This window comes from Eriocheir sinensis, chromosome 59, assembly GCF_024679095.1.
Source record: "Eriocheir sinensis breed Jianghai 21 chromosome 59, ASM2467909v1, whole genome shotgun sequence".
Lineage (NCBI taxonomy): Eukaryota > Metazoa > Arthropoda > Malacostraca > Decapoda > Varunidae > Eriocheir > Eriocheir sinensis.
In genome coordinates, this window is record NC_066567.1 from 9,738,101 (window position 1) to 9,755,616 (window position 17,516).

A 17,516-nucleotide genomic window follows, 5' to 3' on the forward strand; every position below is an offset into this window, starting at 1 on the left:
CTCACTTTCTCTTCCTATCAACACAAGACCAAATCTGCTCACTAACCTAACCTAACCTAATACTTCTCCTGGATCAGACACTCGCTCACATTCTAACCCTCCTATCAACACAAGACCAAACCTGCTCACTAACCTAAACTAACCTAACCTGATATTACCCTCCTTAGATGACCCAGAGACCCTTATACATTCTCGCCTTTCTGTGTGTGTGTGTGTGTGTGTGTGTGGTGTGTGCGTGTGTGTGTGTGTTCTATAAAGCCTCGTCTTACCTGTATAGAGTAGCGTTCACCTGTAATTACCTTCCTTCCCTGCAGATGTGGTTGGGGTGTGTGGAGGTGTGGATGTATAGTGGAAGGTGTGTGTGTGTGGTGTGGTGGAAGGGAGGGAGGGGGAAAAAATCAACGCAAGATGAAGAAAAATACAAATGAAGAAAAATGAATGAAGAAAAATAACTAGACTCATAAATGAAGAAAGGAAATCAAGACGGAAATGTGTGATGGGAAGGAAGGGAAAAAAGTAACTCTGAATAACAAATAATGAAAAGAAGTAAAAAATGAAAAGAAAGTGAAATAATAAGAAAAAAGAAAGCAAACTAGACTCGTAGAAGGAAAAAAAGGAAATGAAGATGGAAATGTGTGATGGGAGGAAGGGAAGAAGAAAATAACAGGTAATGACATAATGAAAAGAAGTAAAAAATGAAAAAAAGTGAAATAAGAAGAAATAAATAGGAAGCAAATCAGACTCGTAAAAGCAAAAAAAAAAAAAAAGGAAATGAAGACGGAAATGTGTGATAGGAGGAAGGGAAGAAGAAAATAACAGGTAATGACTTAATGAAAAGAAGTAAAAAATGAAAAAAAGTGAAATAAAAAGAAATAAATAGAAAGCAAATCAGACTCGTAAAAGCAAAACAAAAAAAAGGAAATGAGGAAGGAAATGTATGATGAGAGGAAGGAAAAAAATAACACAGAGTAACAAATAATGAAAATAATAAAAAAATGAAAAGAATGACAAGAAGTCCCCAAAATAGAGGATACATAAACTGACCACAAATGCGTTGATACATATGATGGGTTGCGTGAGTGATGATTTTTTCTCATTAATTTGCTTAGAGGAGCCTTTAAATAACATGATCCCTGCAGATACCGGGTCAAAACGAGATAGGGTCAGATATAGCTGTGTATGAAGAATGACTTACAATTTTGCTACACAGTATTGAAAAGAAGTGTGTTAATGTTATATAAGAGTGAGATAGTTAAAATAAGAGAAGAAATTAGTTAAAATTCACTTAGACATCATATGAAAAATACCACCTTAAAATTAAATGACCCAGATAGCAATGGATGAGAAATGACTTACAATTTTGCTGCACAGTATTGAAAAGAAGTGTGTTAATGTTATATAAGAGTGAGATAGTTAAAATAAGAGAAGAAATGAGTTAAAATTCACTTAGACATCATATGAAAAATACCACCTTAAAATTAAAAGACCCAGATAGCAATGTATGAGAAATGACTTACAATTTGCTGAAACACTAGTGACAAGAAATGTGTTAGAATGAAATAAGAGTGAGGTAGTTAAATGTGAGAAGGAATGGTTTAAAATTCAGTTAGACACCATGAAAAAATACTGTTAAAATTAAATGAGTCTGATAGCTATGCATGAAGGATGACTTACAATTTTGCTAAACAGTATTGAAGGGAAGTGTGTTAGAATGATATAAGAGTGAGATAGCTAAATATGAGAAGGAATGGTTTAAAATTAAGTGAAAAAATACTACTATGTTAAAATTAAATGAGTCTGATAGCTATATATGAAGAATGACTTACAATTTTGCTTAACAGTATTGACAAGAAATATGTTAGAGTGAAATAAGAGTGAGATAGTTAAATATGAGAAGGAATGGTTTAAAATTAAGTGAAAAAATACTACTATGTTAAAATTAAATGAGCCTGATAGCTATGTATGAAGGATGACTTACAATTTTGCTAAACAGTATTGAAAGAAAGTGTGTTAGAATGATATAAGAGTGAGATAGTTAAATATGAGAAGGAATGGTTTAAAAATTAAGTGAAAAAATACTACTGTGTTAAAATTAAATGAGCCTGATAGCTATGTATGAAGGATGACATACAATTTTGCTAAACAGTATTGAAAGAAAGTGTGTTAGAATGAAATAAGAGTGAGGTAGTTAAATATGAGAAGGAATGGTTTAAAATTTAGTTAGACACCATGAAAAAATTACTATGTTAAAGCCAAATGAGTCAGATAGATAGATAGATAGATAGAGTGAGATACTTAAATATGAGAATGTACGACTTAGAATTTACTTGACTTAACGTTATAATCATTTCAAGTCGATTGTTTTTATTATATATCTTTTTTTTTTTGTATGGTAAGTTACGACAGTTACGAATTTGACTTGTATCGATACATCTTATGAATATTAACTTCCGAGTGTCGTGTAATTTTTTTTTTAGGGGAAACTCAAATGTTGGGTAAAAATATTGTGTTTCTTTAATAGGGAAATACTGCAACACACTTTATGATCTAGTGTTGCGAGTTGTGTTGGTGAGGACTATTTGTTTGTTCATGTGTACGTTTGTGTTGTGTGTGCGCATCTCAGAACATATGATATTGAGGTGTGTGTGTGTGTGTGTGTGTGTGTGTGTGTGTGTGTGTGTGTGTGTGTGTGTGTGTGTGTGTACAGCAGACTCATTAACTCTTTTTTTTCAGATTTCATGCTTGCCAGAGAGAGAGAGAGAGAGAGAGAGAGAGAGAGCGCAGTGTTATATAAGGCAGTGTTTGCATTATAATAGTCGCCCCTGTTCTTGCTGCTGCCAAAACCTCTCTGCTTCTTTTTTATATATCTCCATCAAAGACCTTTTTCTGTATACGTATTTGTATATATTATGACTTTTTTTGGTTAGTGTGAGTCTTTGTATGTTAACTATCGCCTCTTGGAACCTTGGACCCGTGAAACACAATCTTCCATATTCGATCTTGATTTCTTTCTTTCTTTCTCTGTAAGTCTTTCGTAGTTGTCTGATTCTCTCTCTCTGTCTTTCTCTCTCTCTGACTGTCTCACACACACACACACACACACACACACACACACACACACACACACACACACACACACACACAAGTTGGACAAATACACAAGGAAAAGTTGGACAAATACAGATATGGAGACGGGACCACACGAGCGTAAGCCCAGGCCCCGTAAAACTACAACTAGGTAAACACACACACACACACACACACACACACACACAAGAAACTACCACTACCACTACCACCATCACCACCAACCCATCATATCCCTCCCTTCCTCCTTCCCTCCCTTCCCTTAGCATCTCCCTTTCCTCCCTTCCCTTCCCTTAAAGTTCTCCCTTCCCGCTTCACGCCCTTCCCGAACCTTTCCCCCTTTTTGAAATTTTATATATAAACATCGTAGTCACCGAATGTATATGGCTAGCAAGTAAAGGAAAGAGAAACAAAACTATTGGATGCTTAGTTTTTTGTACCCAAGTTATATTTTTCCTAGTCTTAGTGAAGGAGATTTACTGGTTCGTTGAAAGTAGTGGAGCTCGTGTTCTTAAGCGAATCGGGACCTTGAGTTAGCCCCGGCGCCAAGGCAAACGCCCCAATAATAAAAAAATCAAGTTCGACTGTTTGAAAAGCCTCTGGTGGAAGTTGCTCTGGTTTTCATGGACTGTTTTGTTATGCTGGGGAAAGTTTTACACGACTTCTGCACTCTGTCGTAATGGGAGTTGGATTTTCATGGACTGTTTTGTTATGCTGGGGAGAGTTTTACACGACTTCTGCACTCTGTCGTAATAGAAGTCGGATTTTCAAGGACTGTTTTGTGATTCTGGGGATAGTTTTACATGATTTCTGCACTCTGTCGTAATAGAAGTCGGATTTTCAAGGACTGTTTTGTGATTCTGGGGATAGTTTTACATGATTTCTGCACTCTGTCGTAATAGAAGTCGGATTTTCAAGGACTGTTTTGTTATGCTGGGGAGAGTTTTACACGACTTCTGCACTCTGTCGTAATGGGAGTCGGATTTTCATGGACTGTTTTGTTATTCTGGGGATAGTTTTACACGACTTCTTCTGCACTCTGTCGTAATGGAAGTCGGATTTTCAAGGACTGTTTTGTTATGCTGGGGATAGTTTTACACGACTTCTGCACTCTGTCGTAATGGAAGTCGGATTTTCGAGGACTGTTTTGTTATGCTGGGGATAGTTTTACACGACTTCTGCACTCTGTCGTAATGGGAGTTGGATTTTCATTGCCCGTTTTGTGATGCTAGAATTAGTTTTACACGACTTCTGCACTTTGTCGTAATAGAAGTCGATTTTTCATGGACTTTTGTGATTCTAGAAAGAGTTTTAAATGATATCTGTACTTCGTCGTAACGGGAGTTGGATTTTCATGTGTCATGCCCCGAGAGTTTCACTTTTCTCTTTTCTAACACGTCCTCTGCGTGTATCGAAACACGAGAAATTAATCAAGACAAGGAGAGGGTATTCGCCGGCTGCCTGGGATTGAACCCGCAACCAGCGTGACGGGAGAGCCACTCCTTACCGCGTCGGCCAAAGAGGTGCCCCGCTCGCCAAGTGGGTTATGGGAGGCTCCCTTATCAGACCTAGTCGCCGCACTACACATGGACTGTTTTGTGATGCTAGAAATAGTTTTACACGCCCTCTGCATCTTGAACGAGCAAACCATCCATGAAAGCCCGGTTAAACTTCTCTGCGGCCTTGGAAATAGTCGTCATGGGGTAATAGGAGCCCGATACGTCTAAGAATACGAACCATTTGATAAGTCTGCTGCCCGCTGTGATTGCCTAGAAGGGTTGTTAGAGGTTTACAAGACGAGAATGATGCGTTTGGTGATACAATAATTGACTTGTTCATCTTAAAAGTGGGTATTTGAACTATTTGAACGATCTTTTTTATATAATGTTCTAGAGAGAGAGAGAGAGAGAGAGAGAGAGAGAGAGAGAGAGAGAGAGAGAGAGAGAGAGTTATAAGAGTGCTAATTAAGGTAGTCATCACACCTGCCGCCTAATTAAAGGGTCGTTAGCAATGCCGTGGTCTGTCTTGGCTGTGAGGAAGACAAATGATTTAAAGTGTCTATTATTTTGCTTCTGATAATATTCTTGCGTCCATTGATATACCTCCGTGTGATTGATATTGTATAAGTATTGCTAATGTATTGTCTCAGTGCTACTACTACTACTACTACTACTACTACTACTACTACTACTACTACTACTACTACTACTACTACTACTACAATTAATTTCACTTCGTCCCTCTCCATCTTTCCTCCTTTTCCTCCTCTTTCTCCTCCTACTTTTTCCTCCATTCCTTTTCTCTCCTTCCCTCCATCCCCTCCTCCTCCTCTTTCTCCTCTTACTTTTTCTTCTATTCCTTTTCTCTCCTTCCCTCCATCCCCTCCTCCTCTTTCTCCTCTTACTTTTTCTGCTATTCCTTTTCTCTCCTTCCCTCCATCCCCTCCTCCTCTTTCTCCTCTTACTTTTTCCTCCATTCCTTTTCTCTCCGTCCCTCCATCCCCTCCTCCTCTTTCTCCTCTTACTTTTTCCTCCATTCCTTTTCTCTCCGTCCCTCCATCCCCTCCTCCTCCTCTTTCTCCTCCTACTTTTTCTTCTATTCCTTTTCTCTCCGTCCCTCCATCCCCTCCTTTTCCTCCTTCTCCTCTTTCTATCATTATCCAATTTACTTCGTTTTTCTCTTTCTCTCCTCCTCCTCCTCCTCCTCCTCCTACTACTACTACTACTACTACTACTACTACTACTACTACTACTACTGCTACTGCTGCTACTTAACTATTACAACTGCCAGATATGACCTCAACTTGTTACCGCAATACTTATAACTACTATTACTACTACTACTACTACTACTACTACTACTACTACTACTACTACTACTACTTCCGTCCGCGTGTGGCTTTGTATCTTTATTAAAACGACTCAATCCTCCTCACACTCGGTCGCTAGTTACGCAGAACCTATTGATAGAGTGATTGCTGTGTTGTATAAAGACAAGATTTTCTGATATGTTTTCTATTTTAACTTTTTCAGTGCTAAATCAGTTGTGTGTGTGTGCGTGTGTGTGTGTATGAATGTCTGTATGTGTCTTTTATCGATGAGTTTATAATGTGTGTGTGTGTGTGTGTGTGTGTGGAAGGGTGGCTCACTCGACTCCTCGGGTTCACGGGTTCATAACTTCGAGCCTGACTCCACCGTTGCCAGATGTACGATAATTCAGCAATGCCAGACTCAAAATAGCTTAAGAACCGTCAATTTATCCTTTCCGCTTCTGTATAATGTAAATCTAATGGAGTTTCTGACATAAGTTTGATTGGGATACTGTTACTTTTGTGTGTGCGTTAGTTTGTGGGTAATAAAAGGTCATTGCAATGTGTTGGGTACGATATGGCAACGCTGGATATGATTCGAAAGCAGCTATGCCAGACTGTTATACTCAGAACACTGCAATTATCTTTTTGTTGCAATTATCTTTTTGTATCGATTTCTGCCTAAAATCTATCACCATCTGTATTCATTTAAATTCTTCATCTATAATCAGTATATTTTAGACGATTGGAAATTATAAATCAACGTTGAACAAGCTGATTTGACTTATATTTTGCAATCACTCTCATACATCTGGCAATGCTGTATCGAGGATGGCTAGTTTAGTGGGTTGGGTAGCGGCGCAGTGGTCAACCGGCAACCAGGGGGGAAGGACGCACGGAAAAGTGAAGGAGAAGGAAGAAAAGAATAAGCACGGGGCTGGGCATTCACCTTCGGCACTAAAGCAAGGTAAGTAATGTTTTTGTGTATAATGTGGAGTAAGAGTGATGTGGGTAATGGAAAAATAGTTGTAATAGTGTGTTAACGATATAATTAGCGTAACTACCCGACTACTGAGAGAGTACCTATGGAAATTCGAGTTCCAGCATCGGTACTAGAGTAAAGTAAGCAGTGTTTTTGTGTATTATGGAGTTTACATGACGTGGGTAATGGAGATAGTTGTAATAGTGTGTTAACGATATTATTAGCGTAACTACCTGATTATAGTGAATACCAAAGGAGACTCGAGTTCCAGCACCGGTACTAGAGTAAAGTAAGCAGTGTTTTTGTGTATTATGGAGTTTACATGACGTGGGTAATGGAGATAGTTGTAATAGTGTGTTAACGATATAGGTAATTAGCGTAACTACCTGATTATAGTGAATACCAAAGGAGACGAGTTCCAGCATCGGTACTAGAGTAAAGTAAGCAGTGTTTTTGTGTATTATGGAGTTTACATGACGTGGGTAATGGATATAGTTGTAATAGTGTGTTAACGATATAATTAGCGTAACTACCTGATTATAGTGAGAATACCAAAGGAGACGAGTTCCAGCACCGGTACTAGAGTAAAGTAAACGGTGTTCTTATGTATATTATGGAGTAAATGTGATGTGAGTAATGGGGAGTAGTTGTAATAGTGCAGACATGATTAGTGTAACGAGACTAACTGCCCGACTGGTGGTTTGGAGACTCGTGCGCTAAGTGTATCAAGACGCCTCTACACCCGAAATTGACCCTTCTTTTGGCCACTTTACTTTTGTCTATTGTGGGAGCGGTGAGTAGTGGTCTTTTTTTTTTGTCTCTGCACTTTTTGTTGCCCTTGCGGCGTCTCTTGTGCTGCAAAATACTTCAATGCACTTTCTTTTCACTCCGCAATTATTCAATACACTTTTTTGTTACTCTGCAATCTTTCAATACACTTCATTATCACTCTGCAATCTTTCAATACACTTTATTATCACTCTGCAATCTTTCAATACACTTTATTATCACTGCAATCTTTCAATACACTTTATTATCACTCTGCAGTCTTTCAATACACTTTATTATCACTCTGCAATCTTTCAATACACTTTATTATCACTCTGCAATCTTTCAATACACTTTATCATTACTCTACAGTCCCTCAATACACATTCCTGTCCCTCTGCAAACAAGTGATGAGGCTGCTTTTAGGAATTGGTGGTTGATCATTGTAGGATTTGAGTGTTTTAAGAGCTGCGTGAGTGAGTGATTGAGTTTTTATAGATTGATTTATTTTGCTATTTTGGAATGTTTGTACTGTGTTTATTCATTGATGCCACAGGGTTAAGTACCGCTATACCCCGCCGTAATCCATATATCTTGCGTACGTGAATAATTTTACAGCGACAACAGTTAGGTGGTTAATTCAGACAAGGAATCCACCTGTAAAATATTGATGCGGGAACACGGTAGACCAATCAGGAAAGCAGCTTGCATGGGGTTATTTACCGCCATTTAGATAGCCAGTATGTTTTCCTGGTTCCTGAAACTTGGCCAAGAATAACTCGATTGTCTCTGATTGGCGAAATTTTATTACTGCAAAAATAATAGAGGTCGCAATCATGGACAGTGTTGCTTAGTACATAATATCAGCGTTATTAATCTACTGTATTATCAGCGTTATTCATCTACCTTAAACGGGTTTGTTAAGTAGATTCAAGGTAAAAAAAAATCCCTTCCCTGTAGTTAGTTGAATACGGCGTGAAAATACCGTAGACTTCCACACATTCGTCGAGTCGTGGGATGTAAGAAAATGGTTTTGGTCGGTGACTCACGTATTCTTGTAGCCCTATAGTTTTGGAGGCCTGAAGAGTATTGGAGCTCTGTGTTTATGGATAGGTACAGCACTGTCTGAATTCCTATAACCAACTTCTTTATTTTATTTATCATTTACTTTAGTTATTTTTGAGCTTATTATTGTTACTCTTCTGTCCCTATTCTGCGCATTTTGTTACTTTTCTGCTCCTCTAATGCCCATCCAGGTGTGTGTCCGCCTCGCCACGCTCCTGCCCTGGCCGTGTCGTCCCTCGTTGCCGCTGTCCCCAGTTCGCCGACGGTCACTCCTGCTGGGGCGGCTGGAGTTTTCATCGCCAGTGTCTTCATGGTTAAGTATTGCTGGTGCGTTCGTGTTTGGCTTCACTTGATTGCTCTTAATGCTCTTAAATTTTGCCGTCAGGCGATTCTTTGTGGATAAGCGTATATATTAAACTTTCTTCGTTCAAGTATCTTAAGACATAAGTACTATTTCTTCAAAGAGTTTTTTCTGGACAGGTAACTGGGCGAGTAATATTGTGGGGAAAATGACTTATAGATGTAGGCAAGAGATGGATATAGACGAGATAGATAGATATAGAGACGAGATAGATAGATATAGAGACGAGATAGATAGATATAGAGACGAGATAGATAGATATAGAGACGAGATAGATAGATATAGAGACGAGATAGATAGATATAGAGACAAGAGATATAGATATAGAGACAAGAGATATAGATATAGAGACAAGAGATATAGAGACAAGAGATGTAGAGACAAGAGATATAGAGACAAGAGATATAGATATAGACAGTAGTGTTATGGTGGGATGTGGTTCTGTTTTGGCTTTCCTTCACAGGAGCAGCAGATTCAAAGGCCTGGCGAGTGAAGATGAGCCCCCTGTGACAGCCAAGGCCAAGACACACCCATACCCTGGCTTGCAGCTCGTCATCCCGCCCTGTCTGGTCCACCCTCAACCTGACGGTGCTACTGACGAAGTTAAGTTGATCTTTTATGCACATTTGCGTGATAGTGAAGGACGAGTTTGACTTCTGTAGGGGATGCTTTTATATTATATCAGAGGGTAGGAGTTCATAATGCAACTTGATTTACCGTTGCACCGAGTTAATGTAAATTTATCACAAGTAAACATATAAATAAACTTCTAGAAGTCAAACTCATAGCATGTGTTGATAGTGTACGACCAATAGATCATTTCAATACCTAGTCATTGTTTCAGAAAATCCTCACTGCAGGCTTTGAAAGGTTTAAAAACACATTCGAATTTCCATTGTTTATTTTGTATTTTGAGCATCCCCCTCTCCTCCAACAGATCATGGTGGCAGCTTGATCGTTCCGCCATCAACGTGATCTTCAGCAGCTTAAGACGCCGCCCAACCGAATTCGCCACACCTGAGGAATAGAAGCTGGACACCACACGGGAGAACGCTGTGGAAACTTCAGGGAGCCATAAATAGCAGTTTCCCTGGTTATTGTAAAGATGGTTAAATAAATGTTCTACGGAGGACACAGCAGTTTATGTTTGTCAGGTAGTTTCCTTCCAGTTCTTCTCCGGACGGTCTTCGAAGTATCATTTTCGTACATCTAGTCCTCGTTTAGCTCGACAGGGTGGTGGTCTATCAGTCCTACAGGTACAGGATGAGGCTGGGGTACATTGTTGTAGTTCTTGTGCCAGCTTAGCATGTGAAGGGTAAAGGAAGGCAAGGATCACCTCTACTTATCCTGTTAACTACTACTACATCTGACTCGATCCCTTCCACAAGAGCTTCCCCAGGAGACTTACATCAAAGAGTATTGGGCAGTTCTAGACAACCACGGTAGACTTAGTAGCGTGTCTAGCTTCAGAGTGTAACACGAAACTAGACAGACGCTGATAACTCTATGGGTGGGTGTCTAAAGCTACTCAACACTCTTGTAACAATCCCCGGGGAAGTTCAAGTGGGCGAATCGAGTCAGACGGTCAGTCAATAGGATAAGAAAAGATGAGCCTTACCTTCCTGTTCCCCACATGCAAAACTGGCACAAAGAACTGCACCAACAACGTAGACAGCCTCCTCCTGTACCTGTAGACAATCTTCACTGATGGACGTCCTCTCCTGCGGCAGTACAGCATCGCAGGAACCAGCAGCCTCACTTCATCTTGTTGAGTGTGCCTTGAAATCTAGAAAACGAGGGTAGATGAGAACGTGTATCTTGTAAGGGTTACTATGACGCCAATAAAGGTAATCAAGAATTCAAATATATGCCACAGGTAACTATTATATATAAGAAAGAAGCAACAGCAATTTAGCTCCATTAGAAGGCAAGATGAGAACGTATTTTTTGGGTTAGAAATAAAGGTTGATTTGAGTGGTAAGTATATATCAACTTGAAACTTAATGTGACGCCGGCGGTGATCTTTGCGAATACTAACCTTGCATGGCTGGAACAAGCTGTGGTGGGCCGAGATTGGGCTCAAGTAGGCCGTGACGTCTTATTCATAAATGTGGATACTATCAGTCAATCAAGCTCTCGTTCTCTTTCTCTCACATGCAAAAGAAAACTGAAAAACAACCCAATGGAATACTTTAGCAAATTAAATCTTGTATCAAAAGCATGCATAAGTTAAGGAAATTATATGAAAGACTATGATAAAAACAACGAGACAGTGGAATATAAAGCAAACACAAAACAACACAGTAGGCTACTCTTAATGAAAACAAAAACAGACAAAAGACGATCAAACAAAACAACACACAGTAGGCTACTCTTAATGAAAACAAAAACAGACAAGACGATAAAAAAACAACACAAAACAACACACAGTGGGCTACCCTTAATCAAAACACCAGGAAGAAAAAAAAAAGACAAAACAAATGATCAAACAACACAACACGAAAAGACCCCCATAATCAAATCACTTGGGAAGGAAAATTAATGATAAAAGCTAACCAAACACAAAACGATCCCCTTAATCAAATCACCCGGGAAGGAAGGCAAAACAAAACGATCCCCTTAAGACCAACCCAAGGAGGAACATAAGAACCCCAGAGAAGGAAAACAAAAGACAACACAAAACGACCCCCAAAAGACCCCCAGAAAAGGAAGATAAAATAAAGGACAGCAAACAACACAACACGAAACGCCCCCCTTATAGCGTCTTCCATTTAGCGTAACCTGTTTTTGGGTCGTGATCTGTAGAGTCCCTTATAGAGTCCCGACTACCTAAGATTTGGACGCCATTATTGTGCCTGTTCAAACGCCATCTCGTGGTGACAACAGTATAAATAATGGCGTCTAAATCTTAGGTTGTCGGGACTCTATCTTTAAAGGGACTATACAGATCACGACCCAGAAACAGGTTACGCTAAATGGAAGACACTATTAATCAAACCACCCGGGTAAGGAAGGCAAAACAAAAGACCATCGAGTTTCAGTGCACGAGCCGTTTTCTTTGTTTTCCAAGTACACTTTGATGATATACACTCCCAGGTACTACACTTATATCCACCCGACGGTACACAGGGCAATGACATCCCCGCCTCTTAGTGTAGGATTTAATAATTAAATACCTTACAGAATGAATGCAGTAGAGGTCCCTTGAAGTACCATTAACCTTTACCTTGTTATTCTTTAGAGTTTATTATTGACACATACTCGATCCCCGGTACAGTGAGGTGAGGTGTGGTGTGATGCGGAGAGGAGGAGGAGGAAGAGGAGGACGATCAGGAGGAGGAGGAGGAAGAGGAGGAGGAGGAGGAGGAACGGGGCGGTTGTATAAGGGAATGACCGTATTACTGAGAACAGCTGACGCGCCTCGGTTCTCCCCCTCACGGTGACTTAGGAGCGACGTACGGCCCATATCTGTCACTTCCAAGTCCATTCCCTTCCTCAGTAGCCAGATACAAGTACATAAAGACCATACGGGGGATCGGACACCCTTTGCGGCGGTCAAGACGCTGAAGGAAGTGCCGCAAAAGGGTCCTCGGTTCCGCAAGGTTCTTCAAGTGGGGTGGACTACTGACGAAGGGAAGAATTTTTGTCTGGCAACGATGCTTACAACAAGGACACTGGAGACTCCCCGTGACATGGCCAGCGCGACACGGGGAGTGGAGGAGAGAGGGAGAGAGGAAGGGAGAGAGAGAGAAGGAGGGAGGGAGACGTATTTGACAGAATGGGAACGAGCCAGGAGGGGAGGAAGGGAGGGAAAGAAAGGAAAGGAAGGGAATGGAAAGGAGGGAAAGGGAGGAAAATGAAGGGTGGGATAAGAAAAGGGAACAAGGAGAGGAAAAAACGGATACGGAGCCACGGAATAGAAGAGGAAGAGGAGGAAAAAGATGAAGAACAGGAATCAGAGAGGAGGAAAAGAGAATTCTGAGCCACGGGAAAAAAAGTGAGGAAGAGAAAAAAGACGAAGAACAGGAATAAGAGAGAAAGAAGTAGAAATTTCTGAGCCACGGAAGAAGAAAGAGAGAAGAGGAAGAGAGGAAGAAGAGGACAATAAAGATGGGAATAGGGGAAGAAAAAGATATTCTGAGCCACGGAAGGAAAGAAGAAAAGGAAGATAAGATAGGAAAGGAGATAAGACAGCCACGGGAAAGAGAGGAAGAGGAGGAAGAAGAGGATAGGAGAAAGGGGTGAAGAGAAAGAAAATAAGGATAAGAGACACAGAGAAATTGGATAAAAGGAACGGGAAAGGGATAAAGGAAGGAGGGGAAGAAGGATAAAGGATGTGATATGTATCCTGATAAAGAGGAAGAGGAGGAGGAGGAGGACAAAAATACGAAGATAAGGGATGAAAAATGATTGATATGTATCCTAAGAGAGAAAGAAAGAGAGAGAAGAAGAAGAACAAGGAAACGAAGAAAACAAGAAATCGGCAAGAAAAAGAAAAGAGCAGAAAATATAAGAAAAGGAAGAAAAGGAGATAAGAAACGAGGATAGAGATTAAAGAAAGTCTGATATGTATTCAGAGAGAGAGAGAGAGAGAGAGAGAGAGAGAGAGAGAGAGAGAGAGAGAGAGAGAGAGAGAGAGAGAGAGAGAGAGAGAGAGAGAGAGAGAGAGAGAGAGAGAGAGAGAGAGAGAGAGGACACGAAGAAGAAGGAAACCGTGAATGCAAAATGTCAGAAAGAGAGGAAACAAGATAAAGATAGGAAGATAAGAAAACGAGGAAGAAACGAAGATAGAAGTAAGAGATAAGTCTGATATGTATTCAAAAAGAGAGGAAGAAGATGAGGAGGCGAACGAGGTGAAAACAATACATGTGAAAATTCGAGAACGCAAAACTGGAAAACGGATACAAAAGAGCCCAGCCAGGCGGTCGGTAAGTCGGGGTGTCGGTCGGGTCGGTTAGTCGGGTCTGTCGGGTTGGTCGGTCGGCACAACAACACAAGCACAGGTAAGGAAGACGTGTGGTTGTCCCCGGTGCCGGTTCGAACCCACCGGGACGAAGAACCAAAAAAAAAAGGGGAAAAAAGAGGAAAATATGAACAACACTGAACAAGCCCAAATCGTCCTTACAACACATCGCAATAAGAACGCTAGTTAATACGTGACTCCGAGCGCCGCTACATCTAAACCTACACACACACACACACACACACACACACACACACACACACACACACACGTCATAAGCGAGAGACGTGAATTAACTTAAAAATATATATGTATTATCATGAATGTATCGTGTTCTAAACTAGTATACACTTGGGGAGGAGACGACTGATCTGCCGGAGGAGGAGGAGGAGGAGGAAAGGGAGGAGGAGGAGGAAGAGGAAGGCAATCGGTGTGTTGAAGTGAGTTGATTGTTTGCTTTCTCTCTCTCTCTCTCTCTCTCTCTCTCTCTCTCTCTCTCAGGTGATTAAGTTAGAATACCTTTAGACTTGTAGTGGTAGTAGTAGTAGTAGTAGTAGTAGTAGTAGTGGTACAATAGGACATGCAATAGTGGTGGTGGTTGTGGTGGTGGGTAGAGGGGGGGTGAGGGAGGGGAAGGGGGGAGGGTCAAACCGCATTATATCGGTTGTCGAAGTTAAATTGGCTACGATTGAAGTTAGCGAATGAGGGCGGGGAAGGGGAAGAAAGGGTCACACACACACACACACACACACACACACACACACACACACACACACACACGTATACCAGGAACCAACAACCACCGAGTTAAAAGACAGCCCGTTCTCTCGTTTGGTAATTTTTTCTCGTTTATTTCTTCTCGTTTTTCTTCTTTACTAGACAAAAAGAATAGCGAACCAAAAACCATGAAATTAGAAGACTGCTCTCGTTCTCTCGTTCTCAAATTTTCTGGTTTTCTTCTCGCTTTTCTTCTTTATCAGGCAAAAAAAAAAAAGAATAGTGAACCAAAAAACATGAGATTAGAAGACAGATCGTTCTCTAATTTCTCTTTTTTTTCTCGTTTTCTTCTTTACAAGAAAAAAAATATAGTGATTACGTACTTACAAATATCAGTTAGTCAGGAAAAATTACCAGCCAATAAAATAAAATATGACAGAAGTGAATATTATAAATAAACTAATGAATATGTAGTTAAAATCAACGTTATTAGTCCGCAGATTAATTACGGAGTGGTCGTTATATTTCTGAAGGTCATGTAGCGAAGTAATTACGTGTTGCAATAAACTGGGATTGATTATTGATGGTTTTGCTGTCTTTTAATTACTCTCTCTCTCTCTCTAAATTAAGGGTATGTCAATAAACTGAGATTAAGGATTGCTCTCTCTCTCTCTCTCTCTCTCTAATAAGGGGGAGAGGGGGGAAGGGCTGGCGGCGGCGTGGGCTTCCTCAAAAATTAAAGACATCGGGACCCTTTCTGCTCGTCCCTTGAAATCCCCTTTAAAACGATCCCTTAGATAACGACTTCCTTTAAACGGTCCCCTTAAGAGCCAGCAACAAGCCCTTTCCTCGATCCTTCATCCAGCAAACACACCCACACACAGACACACACACACCCTCACATAAGCCTAAGCCCGAATGCATATTTTGTGGAATTTTGCATCTGGAAGCCCTGAAAAGCCTGCTGGAGGAAGCCCGAACGCGCACATCGACAGCCCTAACCGGTGAAGCCCTAACGCCCTGAGCATCCCCCACCTGAAGTCGACGAAGAAGGCGCCGCCGTCCTCCCTCCCTTGAAGCTCACCGCCGCACTGATGCCTGCCTTCTCAGTATAGGGGGAGGGGGGGAGGGGGGAGAGGGGGGCTTCCGTTGACCAGCCTGTTCTGCCTTTAGACTGGGCGGGGGATGGGCTGTTCGGGGCACCTAGGGCTTGGGGAGGAGTGGGGATGAGATGGAGAGAGGGTCGGGGAGGGGGTGACTACGGAATGGGGAATGACCTGTTGCTAAATTAAGTGATTGATCGTGACTAAGTGTTGTTTAGTGTGAGGGAAAACGGAGTAGGACATATGGGGGACTTCAACACACTGACTGCGAGGGTTGAGGCGAGGGAGGGAGGGAGAGGAGGGCGAGAGAGGGGGAGGGAGGGAAGGAAGGGAGGGTAGGACACTGATCACAGAGTTACAGCATAGTTAAAACATGACAGCCTCTCTCTCTCTCTCTCTCTCTCTCTCTTAGTGTAATCAACTGGAAGCTCTGAGTTCTAATACTGATTGTTCTAAAGTAACTCTCTGTTCACAAGAATCGCAAAATATATATACAACATCGTGATCGCACAGAGGGTGGCTTGCAGCGGGAGGGGGGGGGGGGGGCTGGGGGCGGGGAGCGCGGCCCCCTCCAGCCCCCCCCTGCCGCTCTAAGTAAAGCTATGAAATTATGAAAATGATGACCTTTGGAGCACCGTGTTTAGAAATATTAGAGTATGCCCTAAAACACACGTAACCTAGACAGAGACAGCCAATGACGACACCGCAGGGATGGTAAAAAGGAAAACGGGAGATCGACGGGAAAGAAAACGGGGTACGAGGTGGTGACGGCGTGTAGTGGAGGACTAAACCAATACAAAAATAAACACACAGGGAGTCCAAACGAGGTAGAAGGAAGACAAGGCGAGAAGAGGATTTTGACGGCAAGTATAATGACCTCTATAGTTGACCTCATCGTGGTATCGGTACACAAACAACGGAGGGTGACTAGTATAATCTTCCCCTTACGAGATATGGTGGCCGTGATATGCTCTTCTCAAGGTTTGATATGAAACTTTAACAGCTGACAATCTTCGTGACACACAGTTGACTTGAGGGAAGGAAGAGGAGGAGGAGGAGGAGGAGGAGGAGGAGGGCTGGTAAGTAGGTAGGGGGGCGATTTCCCCTTTTGGCACGACACAAGGTGAATCGCTTTTGTCTTGTATATTTAGAAGACTAGGAAGACCAGGATGTGTTGCTATTTTCCTTCTTCAGCCCTCGACGGCGGCGCGGGGCGTGGCGGCGGGCGGGGCACGTTAGCGCTTGCTCCAGACGCCCAGGTCCTTCGCCTCCAGGGGCCCAGCGTACCACGACCCCCGGGCGTCCTCCACCACTGGAATACAAGGCAAGGGTGAGTCCTGGAGTCCTACGAAGCTGGAACACACGTCTGATTGAATCCTATGAGTCCTATGATACTATAATACAGAGACAGACAGACAAAGACGGACAGGCAGACAGACAGACAGACAGACAGATAGACAGATAGACACAGACAAAGACAAACAGACAGACAGAAAGACAGGTAAGTAGGTAGACATTTGGGTAAGTAGACAGACAGAAAGATAGACAGATAGACACACACACACACACACACACACACACACACACACACACACACACACACAAACTGACAATCTATTTTCTATTCATTGTAGATACTAATAATCACTTAATAATAACGT

The 17,516-nt window shown here is 41.7% G+C and overlaps 1 protein-coding gene and 2 long non-coding RNA genes across 5 annotated transcripts in view; 2 read left to right on the forward strand and 1 right to left on the reverse strand.

Moving 5' to 3' along the window:
* The first annotated feature begins 523 nt into the window (after positions 1-523).
* LOC126985563 (uncharacterized) lies at positions 524-3,118 on the forward strand. The gene is made up of 2 exons (XR_007738789.1): positions 524-667; positions 820-3,118. It is a non-coding gene; the product is annotated as an uncharacterized LOC126985563 (long non-coding RNA).
* A 3,592-nt stretch (positions 3,119-6,710) lies between these two features.
* LOC126985565 (uncharacterized) lies at positions 6,711-10,204 on the forward strand. Its single transcript, XR_007738790.1, has 4 exons — positions 6,711-6,863; positions 8,903-9,038; positions 9,536-9,674; positions 10,010-10,204. It is a non-coding gene; the product is annotated as an uncharacterized LOC126985565 (long non-coding RNA).
* Positions 10,205-12,219: 2,015 nt separating this feature from the next.
* The window catches only part of LOC126985564 (uncharacterized), an 89,534-nt gene continuing 84,237 nt past the window's right edge, over positions 12,220-17,516 (reverse strand). For 2 of the 3 annotated variants that reach the window (XM_050840709.1, XM_050840708.1), the window contains exon 4: positions 15,867-17,167. In XM_050840709.1, the coding sequence (XP_050696666.1) occupies positions 17,091-17,167 (77 nt within the window). In that variant the 3' untranslated portion in view covers positions 15,867-17,090. Of the gene's footprint in view, positions 17,168-17,516 lie in introns of all 3 variants that reach the window. The other variant, XM_050840707.1, reaches the window with a different exon arrangement.